The sequence below is a fragment of the Erpetoichthys calabaricus genome, chromosome 16 (genome assembly GCF_900747795.2).
Source record: "Erpetoichthys calabaricus chromosome 16, fErpCal1.3, whole genome shotgun sequence".
NCBI lineage: Eukaryota > Metazoa > Chordata > Cladistia > Polypteriformes > Polypteridae > Erpetoichthys > Erpetoichthys calabaricus.
This window is the reverse complement of record NC_041409.2, coordinates 616999-643324: the sequence shown is the minus strand read 5'-3', so window position 1 is coordinate 643324 and position 26326 is coordinate 616999. Positions and strand designations below refer to the sequence as shown.

At 44.1% G+C, this 26326-nt stretch overlaps 1 protein-coding gene across 1 annotated transcript in view; it reads left to right on the top strand.

Moving 5' to 3' along the window:
- The window catches only part of si:ch211-10a23.2 (Galectin-related protein A-like), a 493745-nt gene that overhangs the window by 439710 nt on the left and 27709 nt on the right, over positions 1–26326 (top strand). Inside the window, exons 2-3 of the mRNA XM_028821934.2 lie at positions 7606–7694; positions 16156–16244. Coding sequence (XP_028677767.1) covers positions 7668–7694; positions 16156–16244 — 116 coding nt within the window. The 5' untranslated portion in view covers positions 7606–7667. The remainder of the gene's footprint in view (positions 1–7605; positions 7695–16155; positions 16245–26326) is intronic.

Genomic DNA, 26326 nt, shown 5'->3' with positions numbered 1-26326 from the left:
AAAACAGTTTTCGGTATGAACCGGTATACCTCCCAGCACTAATTCAGTGTTAAAACAGGGAAAGAGACTCAGTTAACACGTCGATCAATCCAGAAACACCCGGGCAGAACATACAAACCCCACACAGCTGGCACAGTGAGGCAGGAACACCAGCTCTGCGCTGCCACTCTGCCTGTGCTGAACATTAACCAGATTACAACTCAATGTACGTTGAACCTCAGTTGAATTTCGGTCACTTGACCTCAAGGTGTGTGCACATGAAGTGTCCCTCAGTAGCTGTCACTACACAACCTAAGCACACGGGTGCACAGCCACACTGACATTTATGTTCAGTTTCAATGAGCTGCTGGATTCAGGAAGGGGTACTGACGTCCTGTAAAACACTTTCAGAGCAGTGAGCTTGACTATTGATTTCAATGGTACATGCGTTTGGCTGAAGATGTTCAAAAACTGCTGCAGACAGGCGTTTTATAAAATCCCTTGCTGAAACACTCATTGAAAGTAATGGCAAATAATTTTTCAAGCACTTTAGGGACATTCTGGACTAGCGCTAAAACATGTGAATGGGCCGTAAGTCAGGGGGTGTATTGTTTAAAAAGCATGATGGGGCAGGGGTTTGCTCGCAGTTTCCTCACAGTTTCAAGGACCAAAGTTCAAATCCAAACACCCCCTTTGTGAAGTCTGCACATTGTTCCTGTGTCCATGTGAGGGTTTTGTCCATGAATGTTGGTTTCATCCCAAGGCAAGTGGAACCAAATTAATGGCAGTAGCCTGTTTATGGCGATTCACAAGCATTCGATGACAGAATGGGGAAGAGGGGGTCCCCCTTGAGCACCACAATGCACTGCTATTCTAAGAAAAGGTGACATTACTCCAGGTGGGTCTCCTGTGAAACTAAGAGCAGTGCAACACATTAACATTCACTCGAAGAGCGGGGGTCCCACATGAAATGCCAACAACCAGAACACAGCAACATTCAAATGAAGGGCAGTGGGCAGTTTTGAGCACCGCTATACACTGGTGGTACTCTGTTGATGGTGATATTCATATATTTAATCTCCTTGTATGTCGCCCTCCCTACAGTATCTACAGAACTTGTTTTTATGTTGCACTGTGGTCCTGGGGAGCGCTATTTCCTATCGCTGTACTGGCCATGAACAGGTGATATGACAATAAACTCTTGAATTTGAACTTGAGCTGCTTGGATATTAAGTGAGATGCCCAAATAACCCTCAGACTGTACTCTACTGCCATCTTGTGGATAAAATAACATCACACTGTAAGAGAATCATTAGCGTTTCTTTTTATACTGTAGCAGTCTGAAAAACACCCAGCTAAGATTCACACCTCCTGTTGACGGTGATTTATTTATTTTTTTGGTGGGGACCCCAGGAACGCACCCAGCCTTGCCCCAAATCACGCACACTCTCTCACAGAGTCATCCATCAATCCATTATCCAACTCGCTGAATCCGAACACAGGGTCACGGGGGTCTGCTGGAGCCAATCCCAGCCAACACAGGGCACAAGGCAGGAATCAATCCTGGGCAGGGTGCCAACCCACCGCAGGACACACACAAACACACCCACACACCAAGCACACACTAGGGCCAATTTAGAATCGCCAATCCACCTAACCAGCATGTCTTTGGACTGTGGGAGGAAACCGGAGCGCCCGGAGGAAACCCACGCAGACACGGGGAGAACATGCAAACTCCACGCAGGGAGGACCTGGGAAGTGAACCCGGGTCTCCTAACTGTGAGGCAGCAGCGCTACCTACTGTGCCACCGTGCCGCCCTTCTCTCACAGAGTCAACGAAGCAAAAGACAATAAAACAGAATTTGACGAATGTATTAAACAATAATTGAAATCTAACTATGCAAACTTAAACGATCCCACCCCAGTTCCCTTTCTGGCGAATACACAATAAACATGAACTCAGAAACAACAAACAACTAACAAAAACTACAGACAATGAAGTCCATAACAAAATCTATAGGAAATGGCAACCACTGTAGTGAAATGATGGAGATTGAACAATCCAGAGATCAGTTCACTGTAAGTAAATGTAAAGAACAGTCCTACCGGTATATCCTGATGATGAAGAGTCCTCATGCAGCAGGCAGACACCAGACAGTCCATACACACGAACAGGAGATAATCCAGGACAAAAACAATAATCCAAAGGCAAGGAATGGGAAGACAAAACAGATGGGTAACTCCAGACACGACACAGCTCTATCTCTCTATATAACCGGCTTCCTTTTAAAACTCACACTGGCCTTCTTATCCCCAGCAGCCCCTGCACCCTTGGCAGGCATCCAATCAGAGCCACTGCAGGGACTGCTGGGAGATGAAGTTTTTACTCCCTGGTAGCACTGCTACAATACGTTCTGCCTCTCATCAAATTTCACGAGTGGGGCGGAGCCTTCAGCCAAAACCCAATGATGAGAAGCCGTAAAGTCAATTTTAGAAGAAATTGAAACTGAACTGTTAGTTTAATCAAGCCACAGTGAGGACAACGTCAGTTATGTGAGACGATGTGAGAATAGTGCAAAGGCAACATTTACCTGAAAGGGTGATTTGCTGTATTTTTGCCGCACCTTCAATTTTCTGTCAGTGACAAATAAAGTCACAGTACTCTGAAAACAGAAATTAACTCGTGAGCGTGACAGGCTTTTGTTGTAGCGCTGTGAACTTTTCTCTCTAGTGTGTTGTATTCATTACCAGCGTTTGTCCATTTGACTTCTTGTGCATGTCAATATGACAGCAATGTTCAGGGCCGACTCCAGCTTTTTTGTTGCCCTAGGCGAAGCTGTAAATGGCGCCCACCACCATCCTCTGCTTTTTGTGGAATCATCACGGCCAGGCCTGTACATAGAAACCTGCAGACATGAGAGAGGAGCCAGGACTGGGGAGAGCGACATATGGAGAGTGAGGATACATAACAGTGAATTTACAAACTGAGAATGCTGGGGTATTCAATTACATATAGCAGTGTCTGTTTACAAGACTGCCTTAGAAAAACAGGAGCTTGTTAGCAAGCTTTATTAGTTAGTTATTTTTGCATTTAACATTTCTCAAAAGAACAGTCACATAGTCACTTAAACCAGTTAAAATCCCCATAGGTTTCCATTTAAACCACCAGCCAGATGTGTACCTTACAATGTCTGTGACAGTCTGGTTAGAATCTTATTGTCGTGGACTAGGAGTCTCAGTAAGCACATAGTCCATAACACTTCAAATAATACCCACTAGAGGGAGAAATACCATCAAACCCCAGCTAGAAATGAGGGCAAGCACCGAATCTTTATAAAACAAATGCTCCGAAACAAAAGTAAGCTCCCCAGAGAACAAAAGACAAAATGGGTTTGCCTAAAACAAAAGGCAGACCAGGCGAGCAAGGCCACCAATACAGAAATCCAGAGCAAAACAGAGAAAACAGAGAAAAAAATGTCAAAAGGAGTAGGAGCTGAACACACCCCTGATGAACCCCAAAATCAACTGGGAAAAACACAAAGGTTCTGCCTCCACTCTGCACAGCACTCACAGTACCAGTGTACAGGCCGGCCATGATATCCAGCAACCTGGAGGGGATCCCGCAAACACAAAGTATGTCCCACAGGGCAGCTCGATTAACTGAGTCGGACGCTTTCCAAAAATCAACAAAGGCTGCAAAGAAACTCTGCCGATATTCGCGTTTGCGCTCCATGAGAACCCTCAGTGCCAGGAGGCAGTCGATGGTAGACTTCTTAGGCGTAAAACCAGACTGTTCTGGTCGCTGGTAGGTGAGCAAGTGACCATGGATCCTATTGAGGATGACCCTAGTAAGGACCTTTCCCAGCACTGAGAGCAGTGTTATCCCACTGTAGTTGGCGCTCACCCTGTGCTTTTCAGATAGGGATGACAAATCCCGTTTTCCAGTCAATTGGGATGACTCCCATCTCCTATATGGAAGCAAAGATTGCTTGCAATACACGGAGGACAGTCTTACAACCAGCCTGGAGAAATTCACCCCAAATACCACAGATCCCTGCAGCCTTTTCTCCCCTCAGCTGGTTCACACCTGTGCAATTTCAGTGAGATTGGGTGGTTTACACCCAATTGGAGGATCAGCCTCAAGTACCATGGACCCAGAGATGTTTAATGTCCTAGCTAGAGGATCAGCTTTAAACATCTGCTGAAAGTAGCCAGCCCAGTGGGTCACAACTGCAGCATCATCCGGAAGGACTTTTCCATCGCCTGCCCTGACTGCGACTCTCCGAAGAACAGATTTGGATGTGCGTAATGCTTTGATTCTCTGTAAGCAGGACATGGGTCACTAGACCATAGATGGTGTGCCACTTGTTCACAGATTCCTCTAACAAACACCTCTTTATCTGCCCTCAGTGTGTGGGATAGCGGGTCCACAGCTCAGATCAATGGCCACTTTTTAAATACATAAGCGCCGCACTCGCGGCTTAAAGAGAGGGCGTGGTAGTGTGGCCGTGATGTGGACGGTCCTCACTTAAGTGCACAGGTGAGGACAATTCCGGATCTGTACTTGCTGCTGGGAGCTGCTAATTGCCACACCTGATCCACGTCTCTGTAATATTTAATAGAAGTGCCAGGTGGAAGAGGGGAAAAGATAGAGAGGGGAAAAAAGGAGAGAGGAAGAAAGAGAGAGAGAAGAGACGGAGGTTAATGGGCAAGAAGGCGGCAGGAAGAAGAAAGCCGGTGCGTGAGGAGGTTGGACGGTAATGCAGCTGGTAGGAGAGCCCCAGCAGAGTGTTTGGCCGACTCTCAGAGGGGGCTGATTGAAGCGGTCGCTCCGCTCCAGCTGAGCAGTTTGGAGGAGCTGGAGTGACCGGTAGTGGACTCGACTGGCTGCTGAAGGAAGCGGAGTCATGCAGGCTTTGGGTGTGTTGAGCACCAGTGTGAGTGTCCTGACCGCTGGGGAAGGAACCCAAGTCTCGGTGCGGCTGAAACCCGACGTAGCTGGGGATCGGAAGGCTACCGGACCAGAAATGATGGAGCTGCATTTTACTGGTAGGCGACTCCCCTGTTGTGGGGCCTGAATGGGAGAAGCAGGGGAGCTGCCAGTAGAAGAACGCACCTGGCTTTAGTTTTAAAAAGACTCCCTCCAGCCATTGTTTTTACCCTCGTTGTTTTAAACAATTTTTTTTTCTATTGTGTTTTTAACCTCCTCCTTTTCACCTGTTTTTATTTGATTATTTATTTGAAGATTTCAGAGACACTGCACTTATTTCTTTGAACACTGTTTTGATTTTGTTGATTTTTTTTTAAAAATAAAAGCACTTTGCACTTTAAGCAAAACCCCCTTGCTTCATTGTTGTGCCTCACTGTCCAGGTCATCGGTGACATTACCGACGGTGTTGGGTTCGAGAGCTCCCAGAAGCTGTATGGGAGCATGGAGCAGAACCTGCATCGTCACACCGTGCCCTCGCATCCATCTTCTCAGTTCCCAGTACGGACTTGAATTGCCATCAAGCCGTGTGCTGCGGCATCTCTTGATGATATCCAGGGTGCCCTGCGAGATAAAACACCGGCAACACCAACACAACCCTTAATAACTTTCAGTGTTTTGTCATGGAAGGTCTCCCACATCATATTAGGATCAGCAGGCATACCCAAGTCTGCAAGTTCCTTACATAAACTGCGTGCAAACTCATTAGAAACTGCCTGATGTTGGAGTCTGGCCAGGTCCAGCCTCATTCTGCTAGTAGGTGGTAAGCCTACTGGACCTTAGCAAGAACAAGTATGTGGTCAGAATTCACAAATGGGCACTTCTATAGGCCCTGCAGTTCTATAGGAGCCTCCAGTGTCCACCCTCGAAAATGCAGTCAGTCTCCTTCACTGCATCACTAGTATTGGAGTACCAAGACCAACGATGCAACTCAGGGCGCTGGAACCAGGATCCAGCGATCCACAACCCCTGACATTTTGCAAAGCCAAGGAACATGAAGTCTTTTTCACCACAGTTGCCAGACCGAAGGGGACTGACACAATCCTCAATAGCCAGCTCTGTTCGTTCGAGTGGTCGCATTGAAGTCACTCTTGCAAAATAATATCTAATCAATGTGTGACTTTAGGGAGTTTTTTTTTCCAGTCAGAGATGTACTATAGACAATTTTTTAGCATGCCAAGCAGGGCCGGATTTATATGAAAAGAGGCCCTAGGCTATTCCACTTATGAGGCCCTTTCACCTTCCATTTTTAAGTTTGTAAATTATATGAGAGATAATAAAATACGTAATACGCGTTGATCTTAACCAATACATTTTAATGTTTGTTTATTAGTCATATGCGTAGAATTTCTCCTTATTTTCGGTTCAGTGTTTTAGTGTTCACTGTTTTTAGAAGAGTGTAATTTTAATTTTGCTAACAATTTGAATGTAGGCCCCTCTTGATCTTGAGGCCCTAGGCTGAAGCCTAGTTAGCCTATAGGAAAATCCGGCCCTGATGCCAAGAGTGAATGTCATCGTAGATGACAGCGAACAATGGAGGACGATATTTGCCAACTTTAAATACATGTTTTAATATAAGCCTGTTTGGGAGATGATTATAGTTTGAATTAAATCAGCCTTCAGTCAAGGCTGCAGTGCTGTTGCCATATAAATCAAGCACTTCTGTGTCTTCTATGCTACAGCTGAGGATTCTTATTAATTATTATTATCATTGTTATACTGTTCTTGTTATTGTGTCCAGTACATCAAAAATGTTAAAACCAAACACTGAAAATAACAATATAATCAGACAGTCATGCTGAGTCCGAGTGCTCCTACGTCTGAGATTGTATTGTTTAAAAACATGTTGCCTTCCTAAGTAACCACCTAATTGGCCTAAATGGTGGAGTCTTCCCTAACAGAGTTTGCCTTTGATGGAAAAGTGAATGTTTCCAGTGGTTTTATTTAATGTTGACATGGACATTTACGGTTTGCACAGATGAGTCGTGTGTGGTTTATGAAGTTGTGTTGATTCTTTTGATCAAATGGGGTTGCTTTCATGCCTAGGGTCTTAGCTCTTCAAAAACCAGTTAGACATGAAGACTATCGCCGTATTGTCAGTCCACTCAGTGACTTGAAACGACGAGCTCCTCTGTCACCCCTCGCGAGTGCGGACCACTAAAATCGGCCGCTTAGTCAACGGAGCTGCAGAAAGCCGCAGAAAGCTAAACTTCATGGACGGACAAAGTGACTGCACGGCTCGCGTAACAAGTTGATCCCATCGCGCTTTTATTGCATTAAATGCTCAATTCATAGCTGTTTAATTGCTTTGTTTAGTAAGAGGCTCTCGTTGAAAACGATATCAGTAAAATGCAGAGACTTTTAGCGACCTTTGTAAAATTGCACATTGCTAGTGCACGAAACAAAGGGATGAAAAGAAATCGGTTCAGACACGAACACAAAGCGGCTTCCGCGTGCAAACTGCCAGGGTGCCTCTTTCTCGGTGGGAGTGGCAGTGGGCGTGGCTTCCCGTCTCCTATGTGTGTGTTTGACGTTTCCCTGGTTACACCCTGTCAGGAGGCGTCTGCGCTCAGCTGCTATCTGCCACTGCAGCGACTGCCCGATGGAGATAAAGGAACAAGAGGATCGGCTCTTGTCAGTGTCTCGCAGCTTCTCCGGTAAAGCGTCTCCTTTGTGGCGTGTCAACGACGACTAGCAGAGGATGGCGGAGATCGAGCAGCCCACTGAAGTAAGTGGTGCAGCGTAACCCCGTGGTTTTTAAGGGCGCCTTTTTTGGAGCCACTTTGGGAGATAAGCAGACGTTGAGACTCGCGTTCCCGCGACTACACGCGCCTCTCAAATAGAGAACGACTAGAGGGTTGCAACTCTGATGTCATTATTATAAAGTGCGCAGTACATGGATCTGGGATGTCAAAAATGTCTCTCGGTTAGTATTGTTGGCAGCATGTCTGCAGTAGCAGTTTTGTCGTATTTTTAAAGAGTTTAGTGCACAATGCAATGCGATTAACTGTCACCGCGGTTACACGTAGGCGAGGGTGGGTACAATTCGGGCCAACTGGTCACCCTATCTGCTCATTCTCAAGGCAGTCTTTACGCACCGATTTGTGTTTCCCTCGTAAGTGCGATTCGGGTGACGTGGGTTCAAGACGTTTCGTGCTCAGTTTGGATGTGCGCAGGAAGAGACGCGCCCACTCCGTTAAATCGACCGAAAGGACCCTCAAGTTTCTTTGTGGGCTGAAGCCCAATGGAGAACATTCGGCTATCGCCTGCATTTTGAGGGCTACCCTGTAACTTTTTATAATAGTCTGTACTTTAAATTCACTTGATGGCAGGGTGCGTTGTCTGTGTAAGTAGCTTTTGTTTGCATTTTCAACGCATCGTCCCCAAGAAAAGTGTGGAGGACGCTACATGGAGCAACCGTTGATAACTTATACATTGAAAGGTATGGTGCACACTTTATTTAGCAATTAGTTTCAAGTTTTATAATAATAATTCATGCCAAGAAATTGTCCATGTGGAGTTTGCATGTTCTCCCCACCTCTTTGAGCTTTCCTCCTTCGGTCTCAAATATATGCAATTTAGTTTAATCTGCGTTTGTGCCTGTGCTTGTGTGAATAAATGGGTCCTGTGATGGCCACTTATTCTTCTTCTTACCAAATACCAAATTATTATTGTCCTTTTGTAAATTTTGTCAGGCTGTGTTTTGTATGTAGTGGTTGAGGACTCCAAACTCTGTGGTTGTGAGTTTAAAGTCACTTCACCTGCCAGTACTCCAATTGGAAAAAAACAAAAAACCCTAACCCTAATTATTATTATTATTGGGTTCACTGAGCATGGAACAATTGTTTGATTGCTCTGAATGACAATGGTGAAGTGCCCTCTGCGATGGACCAGCCTTCTTCATTTCTCTGGTGCCCACTAGGGGAGTAGCTAATTTTAGCGCTTATTAGGAGACTTCAATGCTCACGTGGGCAATGACAGTGAGACCTGGAAGGGCGTGATTGGGAGGAATGGCCCCCCTGATCTGAACCCGAGCGGTGTTTTGTTATTGGACTTCTGTGCTCGTCATGGATTGTCCATAACGAACACCATGTTCAAGCATAGGGGTGTTCATATGTGCACTTGGCACCAGGACACCCTAGGCTCAGTTCGATGATCGACTTTGTGGTCGTGTCGTCGGACTTGCGGCCACATGTCTTGGACACTCGGGTGAAGAGAGGGGCGGAGCTGTCAACTGATCACCACCTGGTGGTGAGTTGGCTTCGATGGTGGGGGAGGATGCCGGTCAGGCGTGGTAGGCCCAAACGTGTTGTGAGGGTCTGCTGGGAACGTCTGGCAGAGCCCCCTGTCAGAAGTAGCTTCAACTCCCACCTCCGGCAGAACTTCGACCACATCCCGAGGGAGGTGGGGGACATTGAGTCCGAATGGGCCATGTTCCGTGCCTCTATTGTTGAGGCAGCTGACCGGAGCTGTGGCCGTAAGGTGGTCGGTGCCTGTCGTGGCGGCAATCCCCGAACCCGCTGGTGGACACCGGCGGTGAAGGATGCCGTCAAGCTGAAGAAGGAGTCCTACAGGACCCTTTTGTCCTGTGGGGCCCCGGAGGCAGCTGATAGGTACCGGCAGGCCAAGCGGAATGCGGCTTTGGTGGTTGCTGAGGCAAAAACTCGGGCATGGGAGGAGTTTGGGGAGGCCATGGAGAATGACTTTCGGACGGCTTCGAGGAGATTCTGGTCCACCATCCGGCGTCTCAGGAAGGGGAAGCAGTGCAGTGTCAACACTGTATATGGTGGGGATGGTGCGCTGCTGACCTCGACTCGGGACGTTGTGGGTCGGTGGGGGGAATACTTCGAAGACCTCCTCAATCCCATTAACATGCCTTCCAATGAGGAAGCAGAGCCTGGGGACTCAGAGGTGGGCTCCCCCATCTCTGGGACTGAGGTCACCGAGGTGGTCAAAAAACTCCTTGGTGGCAGGGCCCCGGGGGTGGATGAGATACGCCCGGAGTTCCTCAAGGCTCTGGATGTTGTAGGACTGTCTTGGCTGACACGCCTCTGCAACATCGCATGGACATCAGGGACAGTGCCTCTGGATTGGCAGACCGGGGTGGTGGTCCCCCTCTTTAAGAAGGGGGATCGGAGGGTGTGTTCCAACTACAGAGGGATCACACTCCTCAGCCTCCCTGGAAAAGTCTATTCAGGGGTCCTGGAGAGGAGGGTCCGTCGGATAGTCGAGCCTCGGATTCAGGAGGAACAGTGTGGTTTTCGTCCTGGTCGCGGAACAGTGGACCAGCTCTATACCCTTAGCAGGGTCCTGGAGGGTGCATGGGAGTTTGCCCAACTAGTCTACATGTGTTTTGTGGACTTAGAAAAGGCATTCAACCGTGTCCCTCGGGGAATCCTGTGGGGGGTACTCCGAGAGTATGGGGTACCGGCCCCCCTGATAAGGGCTGTTCAGTCCCTGTACGATCAGTGCCAGAGCTTGGTCCGCATTGCCGGCAGTAAGTCGAACCCGTTTCCAGTGAGAGTTGGACTCCGCCAGGGCTGCCCTTTGTCACCGATTCTGTTCATAACTTTTATGGACAGAATTTCTAGGCGCAGCCAGGGTGTTGAGGGGGTCCGGTTTGGTGGGCTCAGGATTGGGTCACTGCTTTTTGCAGATGATGTTGTCCTGTTTGCTTCATCAGGCCGTGATCTTCAGCTCTCTCTGGATCGGTTCGCAGCCGAGTGTGAAGCGGCTGGGATGAGAATCAGCACCTCCAAATCCGAGACCATGGTCCTCAACCGGAAAAGGGTGGAGTGCCCTCTCAGGGTTGGTAGCGAGATCCTGCCCCAAGTGGAGGAGTTCAAGTATCTCGGGGTCTTGTTCACGAGTGAGGGAAGAATGGAGCGTGAGATCGACAGGCGGATCGGTGCGGCATCCGCAGTAATGCGGGCGTTGCATCGGTCTGTCATGGTGAAAAAGGAGCTGAGCCGCAAGGCGAAGCTCTCAATTTACCAGTCGATCTATGTTCCTACCCTCACCTATGGTCATGAGCTATGGGTAGTGACCGAAAGAACGAGATCGCGAATACAAGCGGCTGAAATGAGTTTCCTCCGCAGGGTGTCTGGGCTTTCCCTTAAAGACAGGGTGAGAAGCTCAGTCATCCGGGAGGGGCTCAGAGTAGAGCCGCTGCTCCTCCGCATCGAGAGGAGTCAGATGAGGTGGCTCGGGCATCTGATCAGGATGCCTCCTGGACGCCTCCCTGGTGAGGTGTTCCAGGCACGTCCAACCGGGAGGAGGCCCCGGGGAAGACCCAGGACACGCTGGAGGGACTATGTCTCTCGACTGGCCTGGGAACGCCTTGGGATTCTCCCGGAAGAGCTAGAAGAAGTGGCCGGGGAGAGGGAAGTCTGGGCATCTCTGCTCAAGCTGCTGCCCCCGCGACCCGACCTCGGATAAGCGGGAGACAATGGATGGATGGATGGATGGATTAGGGGCTTACCCTGGATTTCCCCTTGGAACTTTTGCACTATTGACATCTGGGGTAAGAGGAGACCCCCCTTGGAATATTCGCATTGTCAGCGGCCATTAACAAGAACAACCAGGGCTGGCCTCTAGAAGATCGGGGGCTATATGTCTGATTTCAGAAACTAACGCCCAGAAGCCCACTGTAATAACGTCACTGGTGCCAACAGTGCTGTCATTGCTAGCAAACCTCAATAGCTAAAACTTCAGATTTAGAAAAGGTACAGATGTTGTCCTGAGTTATGAGACTATTCCACATACAAATCATGCAATAGCTCAATGGTGTGGTCATCCCCCAATAATGAAAACTTCCCCCCAATAATGAAAACTTCCCCTCTATTAAAACGAACCCCGCCCTTCTCTGTCAGTCATTAACAGGTTGGCAGTACCCCTCCAAATCCCTTTCAAGGCTCTGCTCAGTTTATTTAGTGAGGTGAGATGCAGCCATTCTTGATTTCCTCTGTTCACACGACAACTGTTTGGCTAGTGGGATGAGCAAAAATATTTTTGAGTAGGACCAGGAGATAAGACAAAGTCAAAAAGGTTCGAAACTGTGACCGAAGAGACTAAGAAATCAACAATCAGAATGGAAATGAGAGGCAAAAGTCAAAGTGAAAAAAATAGCATCCAAAAAAGACAATTGAGTAAACAGTTTAAAGAATAAATACATTCAACAAAAAGGGTTTTCTATCCGCATGAGGAAGTACTCAAAAAGACAACCTTTTAACCTGTCGTGTCATAATCAGGAGGTCACAATCTTTGAGGAAACACCCCTAACATTGCAGGTACTGACACTCACAGCAAAAGAAACAAGTGAGGGAGAAAAACAAAATGGCAGCGATGACAGTACAAAGCAATTCACACCACACAAAGTGGGCGATGATTCAATAAACTCACCTCTGAAGCTGATTCCTTGCCTTGAAACCCCCCTAAAAAGATTGAAAGAACATACCATTTAATGCACTCATAAAATGTTTCCAGCAATTCATGATTACAATAATGACCCTATAGCTGGGCCTGTTCTGATCCTGGGCCTCATTGCTAACAAACCAAGGGGTCTGTCCGTCACTCAGACTCACTCACTTGCTTGTCAGCATTCCCATCCTGTCCAAAACACGGGAAATCAAACCTGACGGCGCATTTCCTGCACCACTAATTTCCTCCTGTCTCAGTGAATTAGCTTATTGATGTAAATTCTCAAAGGTCCGCTTTACACCCAGCGCTTTTGGTGGTCCCATCTCACACATTAAACACCCAGGTGTAAATGCATTTGTGATCCGATCACTCAGACCTCATTCAGCCAAAAGGGACAAAGGCGGCGTCAACAGTCCACATCCCATAAGCACGCGAGCCGAAGCCTGTCTGTGCTGACATAGTGTGGATACTGGAAAGGGGGTCTTAAATTTGAACGTGAGTGTAAAATCCAAGTGTGAAACATATGTTAATGTCAGGTGTAAAGGAGGACAACTTTTTCCTCAGTTTACAAGTCTGAGCTATGACATCTTCTCAATGCTGAATGTCACATAAATGATGACAATGACTTCAAAGACAACATTAAAAACTACATCAGGCAGCAGCCATTTAGTGGGCATAAAAAGCAAACAAATGATTGTTAATGGTCTGGTACCTTATTTCAGTTTCGATGGACGGCTTTTAAGAAAATCATTTTTATGTTTATTTGTCATTAAGAGATACTTTTAACAATGTCAAAAATTAGTCACCTACTCCTGCAATGCCATTTCATTACTTTCTCGTATACAAAGTATAGGGAAAATATTATAATTGTCCAAAGATTCTGCTTCGAGAGTTTGATGAATATGGAGAGAACACAGATTATGATAATCTCTGGCCTCCTCTGATTATTATGAGGTATCATACGTGGAGAGCCTGTCACTTAAGCGTGATACCAGCTTCCCATAGGACAAGTCCCAATGCCACATGGTTAGCTTCTCCTGGGAATGTCATGTGACAGCAATACTTTGCGTAGGTAGAAACGTCTTTTCCTAGAACACCATCTACTTTCTAATTCATACTCTGCCTCCTTGGAGGATCAGTTGCAGAGTGCTTAATATAACGTGTCACGGGATTTCATGCCATAACACACTGCTGCTTGTATACAATTGTTTCACTTTTTTTACATAGACTAATAAAATACAGACATGCACCTATATGTATGGTGTATACTGCTATACAGGGGGTGTGTATAAAGGTTTATAAGGTCATTATTGTCATGTGTACAGAGCACTGATAAATTCTTACTTGTATGCACGACACAACGTCACTCTCCAGCCGGTCGCATGACTAGGGAATAGAACAAGGTTACCTCAAAAGTTCTGTTCTTGCTTGAAGTCCTCAATGTCAGATACCAAAGATCCTAAACACTAAATGGTCAGAAAACCACAAAATCTCACAAATGGAGGAACTGCAAAAAAGTACAGCCAAACAACAAAGCAGAAAGGCAAGAATGTCACAATGCTGAGGCTGAGGCAGCAAGAGTCCTATAGAGGACCACGGCATGCGAGAGCGCTTTGTATTTCACGCAACAGATGTAATTAAGGGAAAGGGACATTAGTAACACAAGAGAAAAATGCAAATCAAACAGCAACAAGGGACTGAGGGAAATCAAAAAAACAAGAAAATAACAAGATTTAACAAAAAATTTGAACTCTTCTTCTAGGATGGATATATTGGGGCTATGGGTGGGTACTTAACCTTAACAAAAAGTGACTCCTTCAGCGTAGCCCCATCCTAGATGAACAAACTGATCCACAGACTTGAATTTGGGATCATTTCTGACACACTTCACCCGTTTCCGTCCCCAAGTTTTCATGCAAGTTGGACACTTTATTGTGGGTGCCTATATTCTTTCACAAAGTTGGAACTCCATGTTTCAATCCTTTTAGTTTTCAGATTATTTGAAACTGACCCACCTTACCGTTTTAACTTTTGAGTTGTATGTGTTGAGATTCCTGGCCTGTGTCTGAGGGCCTCTTGTAACTGCTGAGATTCCCTACCAGCACTCTGAGCTCCTTCTACCTCTCAAAGATGTGCATCCCAGCCATTGGACCGGCTTTCTCTATGAGGTGGGGTCCTTCCTGGATAGGACGCCAGTCTGTGTCATACATCAGCAGTTTGCAATCACAAATCAAATTATCTTGGGAGGGAAGACAGAGGACTATGAGGAAAAACAAGAACATAGTAGGAAAGTGTGAACATTTTTATGGACGGGGGTCATGCCAGAAATTGTAACCAGAATAGGGTGAAAAAATGAGTGAACGTCATTATCATTTCAGACATGTTTAAGTTTGCAAGGATTATTGTAGGAAAATGGGAAATGACAGATGGGGTCTGGGATAGCAGCCCAATTTAGCCTATGTGGAAAAGAAGCTAAATACACTAAAGGAATTTTTAAATGTTGAAAAAGGTTAAAAATGTGATCACCGCCATATTTATAGCCTCACTTGCATTTTTTTTTTTTGCTAGGAATACTAGGGAGGGTTTTAAGTTTGTGACCAGGAGAAGAGATGTGGTCAAAAATACCAATGAAAAAGTTCAAAACCGGGAAGACGTATGATCAACCAAATCAAGAACGTAGTCATAGTCAAAGAACAGGCAAGCATCTAAAAAGCAAAAGAAAACAGAGAATCTAACAGCGACATGCAGAAGTTCAGGTTAGAAAGGGTTTATTTAGGAATCTATCAACTTAAATAAGGACCTGATCTTTCCAAGCAATTTTTAACGCCAACGAGAAATGGGATAGAGATCATAACTTCCGAAGACACAGCCAAACAACCAACAAACAACCAACTGAAATAAACAACCTTTGAAAACACACCAGTGCAGCGTCGGAAACTGATGTGCAAAATGGAGCTGGGAACACCTATCGAAGATGGCGGCAAAGGTAGTAAAATTAAACACCATCCAAGATGGTGGCAAAAACAGTACAAATAAATATTTCATATAAATAATAATGATAAAAATAAATTGAAATTGTCAAAACTAACAGAAGATTCGTTACCTACAGTGTTGCTCCTTTTGTCCACCCTTGGCCCCAAAAACCCATGTGTCAGGTTAACAGTCAACTCCTAACTGGACCGGGGTGGGACGGTGTGTAAGAGGACCCAATGACAGTGCTGCACTCAGGGCTGTTAGAATTACAATTACACCCTAACCCTGAACTGAGTGAGATGTTAATAAGAGCCCCCGTGATCAGTGCAGAAGCCCCCTTCTCACCTGTGCAGCTTTAATTTGGCCTGGCGGCTCCTGCTAGTTCTGGTATGACTGAAGGGTAGATGCGTATGCAGGTCTCACCCCTGATGCACTGCCATTAAGGGCTTTTGTTCCTACTTGGTGCCAGATGCTGCCAGCTTCTTGTATCCCCAGTAGCCTGTAATGGAGAAAACAGCTTGAAAGGTTGTGTGAAAGAAGACTGGGCATCATTCATAACACCACTGGTAATAAAATTACTAGAGCGAGTAGACGGCCTCAGCACCCTAGGCTGACACAGGAGCTGAACGGCAGGGCCATCAGCAAAAGTGGGAAGGGGCACAGAGCTGCAGGCACAATGTCTGCACACAGGCACATTTGTAGGCTCAGCTGTTGCAGGCTTTTACAGAGAACAAGAAGATCCCGGCACTGTTGCCATAATGCTTACCTGTTAATAACTGCGATTTTACATTTTACAGAATGGTCTCTACGTTGGTGTAATCAAGGGAGGTCTGAAGCCGGCGATGCGACTCATCGTCATGGGGATTGTCGATCCACAGCCCAGAAGGTATGTCTGCCTCACTCTGTGCTAACGCTACTCTTTTTTTTTATTGGTGTTAATACCTGAAGGCTACATTTTACCCGGAAAACAAGGGGCTTTTCAGAAGTCTCTGAAGGATTGTCTAACAAAAGAAATCATTAGCGAGAAACAGTGTGTGGCGACTTCTCAGATCCCAAACAGGCCCAGTTGCCAGGCTTCATAAAGAAGCCACTGGGGAGAACTCAGCTGACTTGTAGGTGGAGAAGGTGACTGAAGGGGCACGAGCTGGGCTGGCTGCCAGCCAATGAGGGAGGAAGGATGGGGTGGTGGGTGGGCCCTGAACGACCTCATTATCAAGCCAGACTTTGTATAGCGACTTTCCTTGTGTTTTCTCCTGCAGAAGCTTCAACCTTACTTTATTTTTTACAGTGCCTCTCTATCTCCTTCAAACTTCTCAGCCATACTTTTAGTTGATCTTTAATTTATATAGCTCCTTTCAAAGTACTTTCTTCTGCAAAATTCTCAACATTTGTGTTTTTTGTTTTATGGTGCCTTCCAGGATGATCTCCCTTCCTAAATTCACTTATTCCACCAAAGCTCACCACCTTGTTTGTGGTCAATCTTGACTTTATATAGCGCCCTTTCTCCTGCAAATCCCTAAACCTTACTCTTTTATTTTATAGTGCCTGTCAAGGTCCATACGTCTCCCAAACTCCCCCTTGGTTGCAGCTCTTTTTTTATTTTATATAAAGCTTTCTCATGCAATACACATTAACCTTTCTTTCTTTGTCATTTTTTATAGCGTCTTCCAAGTGCCTACTCCTAAATTCTTAGATTTGATTTTATATAGCGCCTTTCAAAGTGCTTTCTCCAGGAAAACTCTTAAGCTTACTTTATTTTTATACAACCTTTCAGAGTGAATTCTCCTCTGAAATCCCCAGCCTTACTTTTAGTCATTCTTCATTTTATATAGTGCCTTTCAGGATGCTTTTTCCTGCAAAATGTTCAACTTTTGTTCATTTTTAAAGTGCTGTCCATGTCAGATTTAACTTGATTTTGCTTTCTACAGCAAACCTTTCAACCTTAACTTCATTTGTATAGCACATTTTAGAGCGTTTACTCCACCCAAATCCTAACTTACTTGTAGTCTGGCTTTATTTTATAAAATGCCTTTCAGTCCTCTTTCTTCTGTAAACACTTCTATTAACTTTCCATCAATCTTTATTTTCTATTGTACCTTTTCAGGTACTTTCTCCTGCAGAACCTCCAGCCTTAATTTATTTTTTATAGTGCCTTTCAGACTTCTCAGCTATGTTTTCAGTTGATAATACCTTCAATATCGTGCTTTTCAGGGTGCTTTCTTCTGCAAAACTCTCAACCATAGTTTAATTTTTATAGGGTCTTTCAGATGGATTCTCCTTCCAAAATGTACTTACTTCACCAAAACTGTCCCTCTTTCTTGTAGTCGATCTCTGTTTTATATAGCACCTTACAGTTAAGATTTCTCTTCAAAAATTTCCACCTTAATTTAAATTCATCTTTATTTTATATAGTGCCTTTCATATGGCTTACTGCACCAAATATTCCACTTGTTTGAAGTTAATCTTCCGTTTTATATGGTGCCTTTCAGTTAAGATTTCTTTTCCAAAATCCTTTTAGTTTATCTTTATTCTATATAATGACTGTCATGAGGATTACCAAAACAGTCAGTCTTTATTTTATAGAGTGTTTAGTTAAACTAACGCACATGCTGAGAACTTGGGTAAAAGCATCCATTCCTCCTTCGTCAAGCTCAGGGTTTTGGAAGAGGCAGACCACACTTCCAATACCAGGAATAAAGCTGGAAGGAACTTGCCAAATCAGTTTGGACTGGTAGTCTGCCATGTCTCGAAAATCCTGGTGCCAGTCGTGTGTGGGCACAAGTAAGCAGCCCTCTTCAGAGTGCCAGTTCACGCACCCTCATTAATGTCACCACTTCATCTAAACTTCACATCTTGCAGAAATTCCAGCCATGGGTTAGCCGTGCCTAGAGCAGCACCACCGCGTTGTTGTGAAAAGCCACTGCTTCGCCAGCGCATAAAGAGCAGCGACAATTCATTTGTCGGGTCAGGTCAGTCAGGTTGGAGAGGTGGACTCTGGTAACGCGCGTTGCCGCACCCACCACAAGACGAAACACCCCCCATGCAGACACGCGGTCCAGCCCCACTTTCTGGAAATGGCCATTATTTGCCGCAGCCAGGTGTTACGTTTGTGCTAAGCCCTTTATTTTAGTTGAACATCACGCATCAGATTCCAGCCCAGCAGTGATTTTTAAGGCGCCCTGTCTGTGTTCAAGGTGCCGGTCCGTCGTTATTGCGCCTGATCTTGCCAGGTTTGCCTGGCTCGTCCTTCCTCGTACTCAGCGATTTAAGTGTTCGCGGACAGCTGGCGATTCCAAATTGACCCTGAGGTGGTCTGGCGCCCCCTGCAGCGCTGTCTCCAGCTTTGAGCCTGACAAGACGCTAGGACCGACTCCTTTGAGTGCGGCTTCGAAATAGTTTAAAAGGCGGCAAAGAGGTGCAGTGGTTAGAGATTTGCAGTTGTAGGGGCTTATTAAAGGAGACCTGGCCAGCAACACGATTTAAAAAAAAAAACAAAACATATTTTAATATACTTTTATTTAATAAAAATCCTCCGCAGGGTATCTGGGTTTCCCTTAAAGATAGGGTGAGAAGCTCGGTCATCCGGGAGGAGCTCAGAGTAGAGCGCGCTGCTCCTCCGCATTGAGAGGAGTCAGATGAGGTGGCTCGGGCATCTGATCAGGATGCCACCTGGATGCCTCTCTGGTGAGGTGTTCCGGGCACGACTGATCGGGAGGAGGCCCAGGGGAAGACCCAGGACACGCTGGAGGGACTATGTCTCTTGGCTGGCCTGGGAACGCCTCGGGATTCCCCCGGAAGAACTAGAAGAAGTGGCCGGAGAGAGGGAAGTCTGGGCATCTCTGCTCAAGCTGCTGCCCCCGCGACCCGACCTCGGATAAGCGGAAGACAATGGATGGATGGATGGATGGATGGATTAATAAAAATGATCGGGATAAAAATTGCGATTAAAGCACCCCCATGCTCAAGGCATTTCGAGTCCTCTGCCAGGCTTTTTACCATTCATGTTTAACGATATTTAAATAAATGGCGATAATTGACAGTGCATGTGATGATAACAGTACTGACTGTTTGTCACTTCTGTTTGTCATTTACAGTCATCGGGGTTGATGCAGGACGCTCTCCAAGTTGATGTTGGTCATTTTTACTGTTATCATTTTCTGTCCATTCCTGTTTTATATTTTCCTTCCATAATTAACTTTTTTCTCACAGTGCCCAGTAATGACTTTTGTATACTTCTTGGATGTTTCTTTGTGCACTGAGTGCCTCAACAAGGTGGGCCTTTGCACGTCGTCTGTGGCCCTGTTTACTTTAAAATCATAGTTTCATTGTGATGGACATTAGATGGGATCCTTATTAACTTTGATCACGTTTGGCTTCTGCCTTGCTTCCAGGTGTTGTCAGCTATTCATTTTTCATTATTCTGCAATGTACTTCTGTACACAAGCTGCTGGACTTGGCTCTGAAGAAGGGACGATTTCCTGAAACACATCAGCCAAATTGCTCAATATTCTTAATCAAATAGACTTCTTTCTACAGGCTGGATGGCACTTTTAGTTGATGAGATTCTGATTGAAGTCTGGACACACTTTTAAGCCTTGAGCCCTGAAGAATTTGTATCAATTTACTGGTACATCTTTGTATGTTTGTGTATATCTCCCTATTATAAAAAAAAAATCCTGGGAGACAAGATATGATCTTCACGTTAAGATCGCGGAAGACACTTAAAAGACCCGCGAGACAAAAGAGATTGGCCACGGAGCGTCTCGCGGGGACCTTAATCATGAGGCTTTGTGCCAAGAGATTGACTCAGAACCGTCTCACGATGACGTAGAACATGAGAGTCTTGCAAGACATGGCCTACTTACAACCAATATCAAATAAGACAACAGGCAGCAAAACATTCAGTCGTCTAAAGGATTTGAGCACACACAGATCCAGGGTCTCAGTGCATATAAAGCGTATAAGGACAATACGTTATAAATGAAATGTCGACAACTAAGTGAAGAAGAAAGCAGCGTGGAGAAAAGAGACTCAAAAGCATTGGAGAGAAAAAAGAGCAAAAAAGAAAAAATAATGTAGGTGCAAATTTGGAAAATAAGGAAAGTAATTATCAGCCCGGAACAAGTGGAATTGAAAAATATCATGTCCAATCCGAACGTTGGCGCTATGCACATGCAGAGCAGGTTAGAGATTATGAAAGCAGTGGAATTCGAAAGGCTAAAAAAAAAAAAAAAGGCGCTATACAAATGTGGAGAAAGTTAAAGAATATGAAAGTAGGAAAATTAGAAAATATAAAAAAAAAGAAAGTAAAAATCGCAGGAGTGCAAACAAATGGAAATTATTACTCGAAAAAGGGAAAATAATCACCACGGACCAGGTGTCATTAAAAAAGCAGGACAAAGCGAGGTCAGAAATAAAAGACAGAGTAGAAAACAAAGTAAAACGTCATAAAGAGGTTACAAAACAAAAGGGTCAAACACATGCAGAGCAGGTTAGAGATAATGAAAACTGGAATTCAAAAGACTCAAAAAAAAAAACGTAGGAGCGAAACACATGCAGAGCAAGATACAGAATATGAAAACAGAAAAAAACGACAATGTCAAAACAAAGACAGTAAACATCACATTAGCGCAAACAAAAAGAAATTATTACTCGGAGAAATAACGAAAAAGGGAATAGAGATATATGGACATAGGTGATATGTCAGAAGTATATAAATATTGTAAGGCTTTGAAGTTTAAGTCAGAGAATTTCAAAAACGTGTTTTACCTCACATGCATTTATTGGTTACTTTGCAAAAAAAATTCTTAACTGCTGATGATGTTGATTGCGTTGTCTGTGCTGAAATTACAAACAGAGAAACCTGTCCTGAATTATGTCATTAAACACACGTCTCACTGACCTCATTTAAAAGATTCAGCATATTGGGACTCCAAAGATTCCAAATATTGTTTTTACAGAAGTTCAGAAATAAAAGTGAAACTAATGAAATAGCAACAATTCAAAGAAAAAAAAAAATCTTGAAAGTGTGTATCCAGAAAACCAAACACGGGGGTTGGCGAGCGAAGCGAGCAGGGGGTGAAGCCCCCTAGTATTATTATAGTTCTGAACTAATCAATTTTATCACCATTTTTTGGTTGAAACAGATCTTTGTGAAACAATGACCCAGTTCTTTAAGTTTCATTATTAATTCTCACTGTGGATTATATATTATATGAATGGGCGGTTAGTCTTTTGTGTTTTTGTACAATTCATGCTTGCTAGGATGCATGTAGGAATGACCAGTGGCTGCTTCTTGCATCCTGGACATACTGCAGAGATAAAAGCAGACATCTTCCAAGGTGTTCAAACCATTTGTCCTGCTTTATTGAAATGTGCTAATGTAGCAGACATTATCTGTGTTGCCCTGTTGAAAAATAGGTTTAATAACTAAAAGAAGTCCATGAACATGGCTCAGTGGCGTGTTTATGCATCTTGCACTGCCCAATCAGCAGCTACTCGATCATTTAGCCACGCCCAGCCTGCTGCCACTCAAGTGTCTACTCCCTGCCTAGCGTGCTGCCAATCAAGCATGTAGCCCCGCCCAATGGACTGATAGTCAAGTGTCCAGTCATGTCCACCCCACTGCTACACAAGAACATTAAAGCATAAGAAATCTGACAAGTGAGAAGAGAACATTTGTCCATTTGTTGCTTGTTGGTTTTATCAAAGTTGTCCCAAAATCTCATTTAGATAACTTCTTAAAGGTTCTCAGATTTTTTGCTTCAACTCCATGGCCATTTTCGGGTTTACCAGAAAATGCTATTCTCATGGATTCATCCAACAAACTCAAAAACTTTAAAGTAACACACATTGATTGACATATTTCATTTATCGGGAAATGCTGTAAAGTAAATTTTAATATGAGGGCAGACTTACAAGTGATCCAAATTCAACACTAGTGTGTAGAATGTCTTCTCAGAATGAAAAGTGAAAAAAGTTGCTTGCTCGGACAAATCCACGTTCCTATTGCATTATGCTGATGGAAGGATCACAGTTTGGCTCATGCAACTCAAGTTCATGAAGCCAACTTGTTTTTAGAGCTCCAGGTACCCACTGAGGAACACATGAATGGCAAAGTGTATCTGAACAAAGCTGCCACCCAAGTTAATTCCTTCATGATTTCACTTTATCCACACTTGACTGGACACTTGCATCATATGCACCCTGCCACAAAGCACTTGTCGTCCAACAGGTTTTCATGACTTCATTGACCTGCACAGTGTTTGGATCTCAGCCCTATTGAGCTGGAAAAAGCAGCTCTCCAATTTGCAGCATCTACCCAATGCCATCATTTCTGCCATCATGGTACCTCAAATAAAACATCCAACGTCTTATGGAATCAATGCCCAGGAGAATTCATGCTGTTCAGATGGCCAAAGAAAGTGCAATATGCTACAAATAGGTGGCCCAAATAGACCTCTCATTTTCTAGTTCCATTTAGATAAATGGAAATGTATGTCATAATAGTTAAGAGTACCTTAAAAAGGAATTTAGCTACACGTGTCATCCCTTATCTAATTTAAGAGGTTCAGATTCATTTGATGAAAATGGTGAATTGTTCCAAGGTTAAACCCATACAAAAAACAAATGACAAGTATCTCAGTCAATCAAGAAGAATTCAAATATTAGGATCAATATGGCTGTCTTAGGTTAGGATAACTCAAACTGCATGGGAGTGTGTGTCCGAATTCTGTTTGGTTGATCTCTTTTTTGAGTTTGTGGTAATCGAGTTTAGCAGGAAGGATTTCATTTGTTTTCATTGATCCTGCCACGTGCATTTTCATTTTTTCCTTCAAATTTTGCCCTATTATTTCTCTTTTGGGAGTCTAGCTACAGACTTTCAGAGCTCCGCTCCCTCCATGGGCCTTTCATTGCACACCAGTGATGTTACCAATACACTCGTGGTTAAGGTTTGGGCTCTGGGACTCAGATAAAGACGACTGTCCAGCCAAACAAGTGACAGAAACATTTTGTTCAGCAGAGCTCCAGAATCGCAGGGCCTGTGCAGGTCTACAGCTGGACCCTTCTCTAAAGATGAGGGGCTTCCATTTCTTCCTCATCTTCAACAAAAAATTAACCCTATACTCAGAATGGTCATAAAAGTGACAGTTCCTATGCTCTGGCTGGTTCTAAAATGGTATTTTATGGTTCTTTACTGGGTTATCTGTTTCTTCGTAGCTCCATTGCTTAATTGAGCACCAAACACAATTTAATTCTGGGAAGAGTTCTTTGCAAATTAATTTGGTTCATTGTGCTTTGAAGAAGTTCCTATGTAGAAAAAAAAATCTTTATTGTCTGGTAGACAACCTATAGCAGGACCCTAGTAGACCAAGAAAACCTCAACTACGCCTGTATGACTGTATGCAGAGAGAGTCCTTTTAAAATTACCATATCTACTCATGTATAAGTTGGATCTTGAAACCCAAAAAATCGATCATAAAATCAGACCCCGACTTATACGCCCGTTCAAAAATGCGACACTTAATTTTTTTTTAACATCTTCTTGCCTCCTCCACTCTCACATCAGTTTCTCAGACGCATCGAATTTTGTTGTAGCAGCACAGTTACCAGTTTCTATCGCTACTTCAATGACGTTTAATTTAAAACCAGCTTCATATTTTCTTCTGATTGAATGCTCCATCGCAGATCACGAATGCTCTTACGATAAAGGGGTATGAGGGTGTGAGATACAAAAAACACAAAACAGTGCAAATGTCACTTTCGAATTGTTCAGGTATTACCGTGAGGTCACGTTGGCACAAGAGAGAGAGACAGAGAGGTTAGGATCGCACGCTGATGCAGCGCATTACCGCACCCACATAGAAATAAAAAAGGCCGTGTGCTTGTGGTTACTCTCTCAGGTGAGCGTTAGCATATCATAATCCCTTGTACCAATAGCATGAGTTTTCCGCCTTCGACTTATACAAGCAACATTATAAAATACAAAGCACTCGTATATCAAAGTGAATTTCCCCATAAGAAATAATGGAAACTCAGATGATTTGTTCCACAACCCAAAACTATTCATATAAAAATGATTAATATAAAATATAAAGTAAAAATACATAAAACAAATTAACTTGCACTTTACCTTTGAAAAGAATCATGGCTGGTGTGAGTGAGTTTCTAAACTCTTGTGGGATTTCACCCAACGGGATGACACGCGGAAGAGCGTCCCAAAGCAATCGCAGTCTCCCAGCGCTGTAGCAGTTCTCCATAAAAGCGAATCCGAAAAGATCGCGGACATGCTATAAGCGCCTGCCGTCGATGGGTGATACAAGGAACAAGGAACATTGTAAATGTGCAGGGCCCTGCCTGACTGCTGTGTCTGTGTATAAATAACCGCGCTGTTGCTGTTTCAAGCTGAATTAAGCTTGTGTTGCTAAAGTAGTGAGACTCAGCTTCGTGTTTTAGGGTGCAAGACGGGGACTCGCATGTCACAGCACACACGCACGTGCGCAAGCATACACACACACACACACACACGAGCGCGCGTGTGCACACATACACACACACACACACACACACGGGTGCGCACACAGTCACAATGCTAATGCTGTAGTAAACAGTATACGCTCGTACGGATGTTGACTATATGAGTGAGGCACGCAGACTCAGATGGAGAATAGGAGACGATTGCCCACAATCCCGCAGTGAGAGAGAGAGAAGAACCATCAGCTCAGTTGTGATCACATGACGCTCAGCAGACAAACTACTCGTACTGCAAGACCTCGCTCGTTTATCAAGTGAAAATTTATTAAAAATTTTTGCTCGTCTTGCAAAACACTCGTAAACCAAGTTACTCACAAACTGAGGTTCCACTGTACCAGAAATTATACTGTAAAATCAAGTCCTGACTTATCCACAGGAGAACTTATCCACGAGTATATACGGTAGGAACCCACTGGGATTTCACAAATCTGTTACCACCCATTCACTGTATGGAGCCTGTTACAGATCTTCATAAACAAACGCTCTTTCTGGAAACCAAAAATGGTTCTCTTATGGCATCGCTCACAGGAACCACTGACACCTTTGTTTTTAAGACTGTAAGTGGCATTTTACTGGGTTGAGCAGTTCCTGGTAGAAGCACCAATTGACAAAGAACCAGTTTTATTCTGGGATGGGGTCTTTACAGTTGGACTTTGAAAAGGTTCTTAATATTTGGTCAAAACAGAAATCTTTTATATATAGCGGGCTACCTAACAGATCAATAAAACCTGAACTTGGCCTGAGTGAGTAAAACCAAGAACCCATTGGGATTTCACAAACCTGTTGTTATCTCTTTACGGTTATTCATGGAGCCCGTTACAGATCTTTATAATAAAGACGTTCTTTCTGGAACTTTCGTGTGGATGGTTTCCCTATGGCATCACTCTGAAGAACCACCTTGATTTTAAAGAGTGTATGTGTTGCCTTTTTTCACAAACATAAGAATACAATTATTTCTGTGCAGTTCTAGTCCAAATATTACCTATCACCTTTAATCCTAAAACCTTTAATTTTGTGAATTTCCCCTTGGGATTAATAAATTATCTATCTATCTATCTATCTATCTATCTATCTATCTATCTATCTATCTATCTATCTATCTATCTATCTATCTATCTATCTATCTATCTATCTATCTATCTATCTATCTATCTATCTATCTATCTGCTATATAGTGCCTTTCAAATCTATCTATCTATCTATCTATCTATCTATCTATCTATCTATCTATCTATCTATCTATCTATCTATCTATCTATCTATCTATCTATCTATCTATCTATCTATCTATCTATCTATCTATCTATCTATCTATCTATCTATCTATCTATCTATCTATCTATCTAATCCGTGTTCTACTGTTACCACGTCATTAGATCCCTGGCCACTTCAAACCGCAGCTGTGGCCTACGCTCTGACTTTACCTTCCCAGAT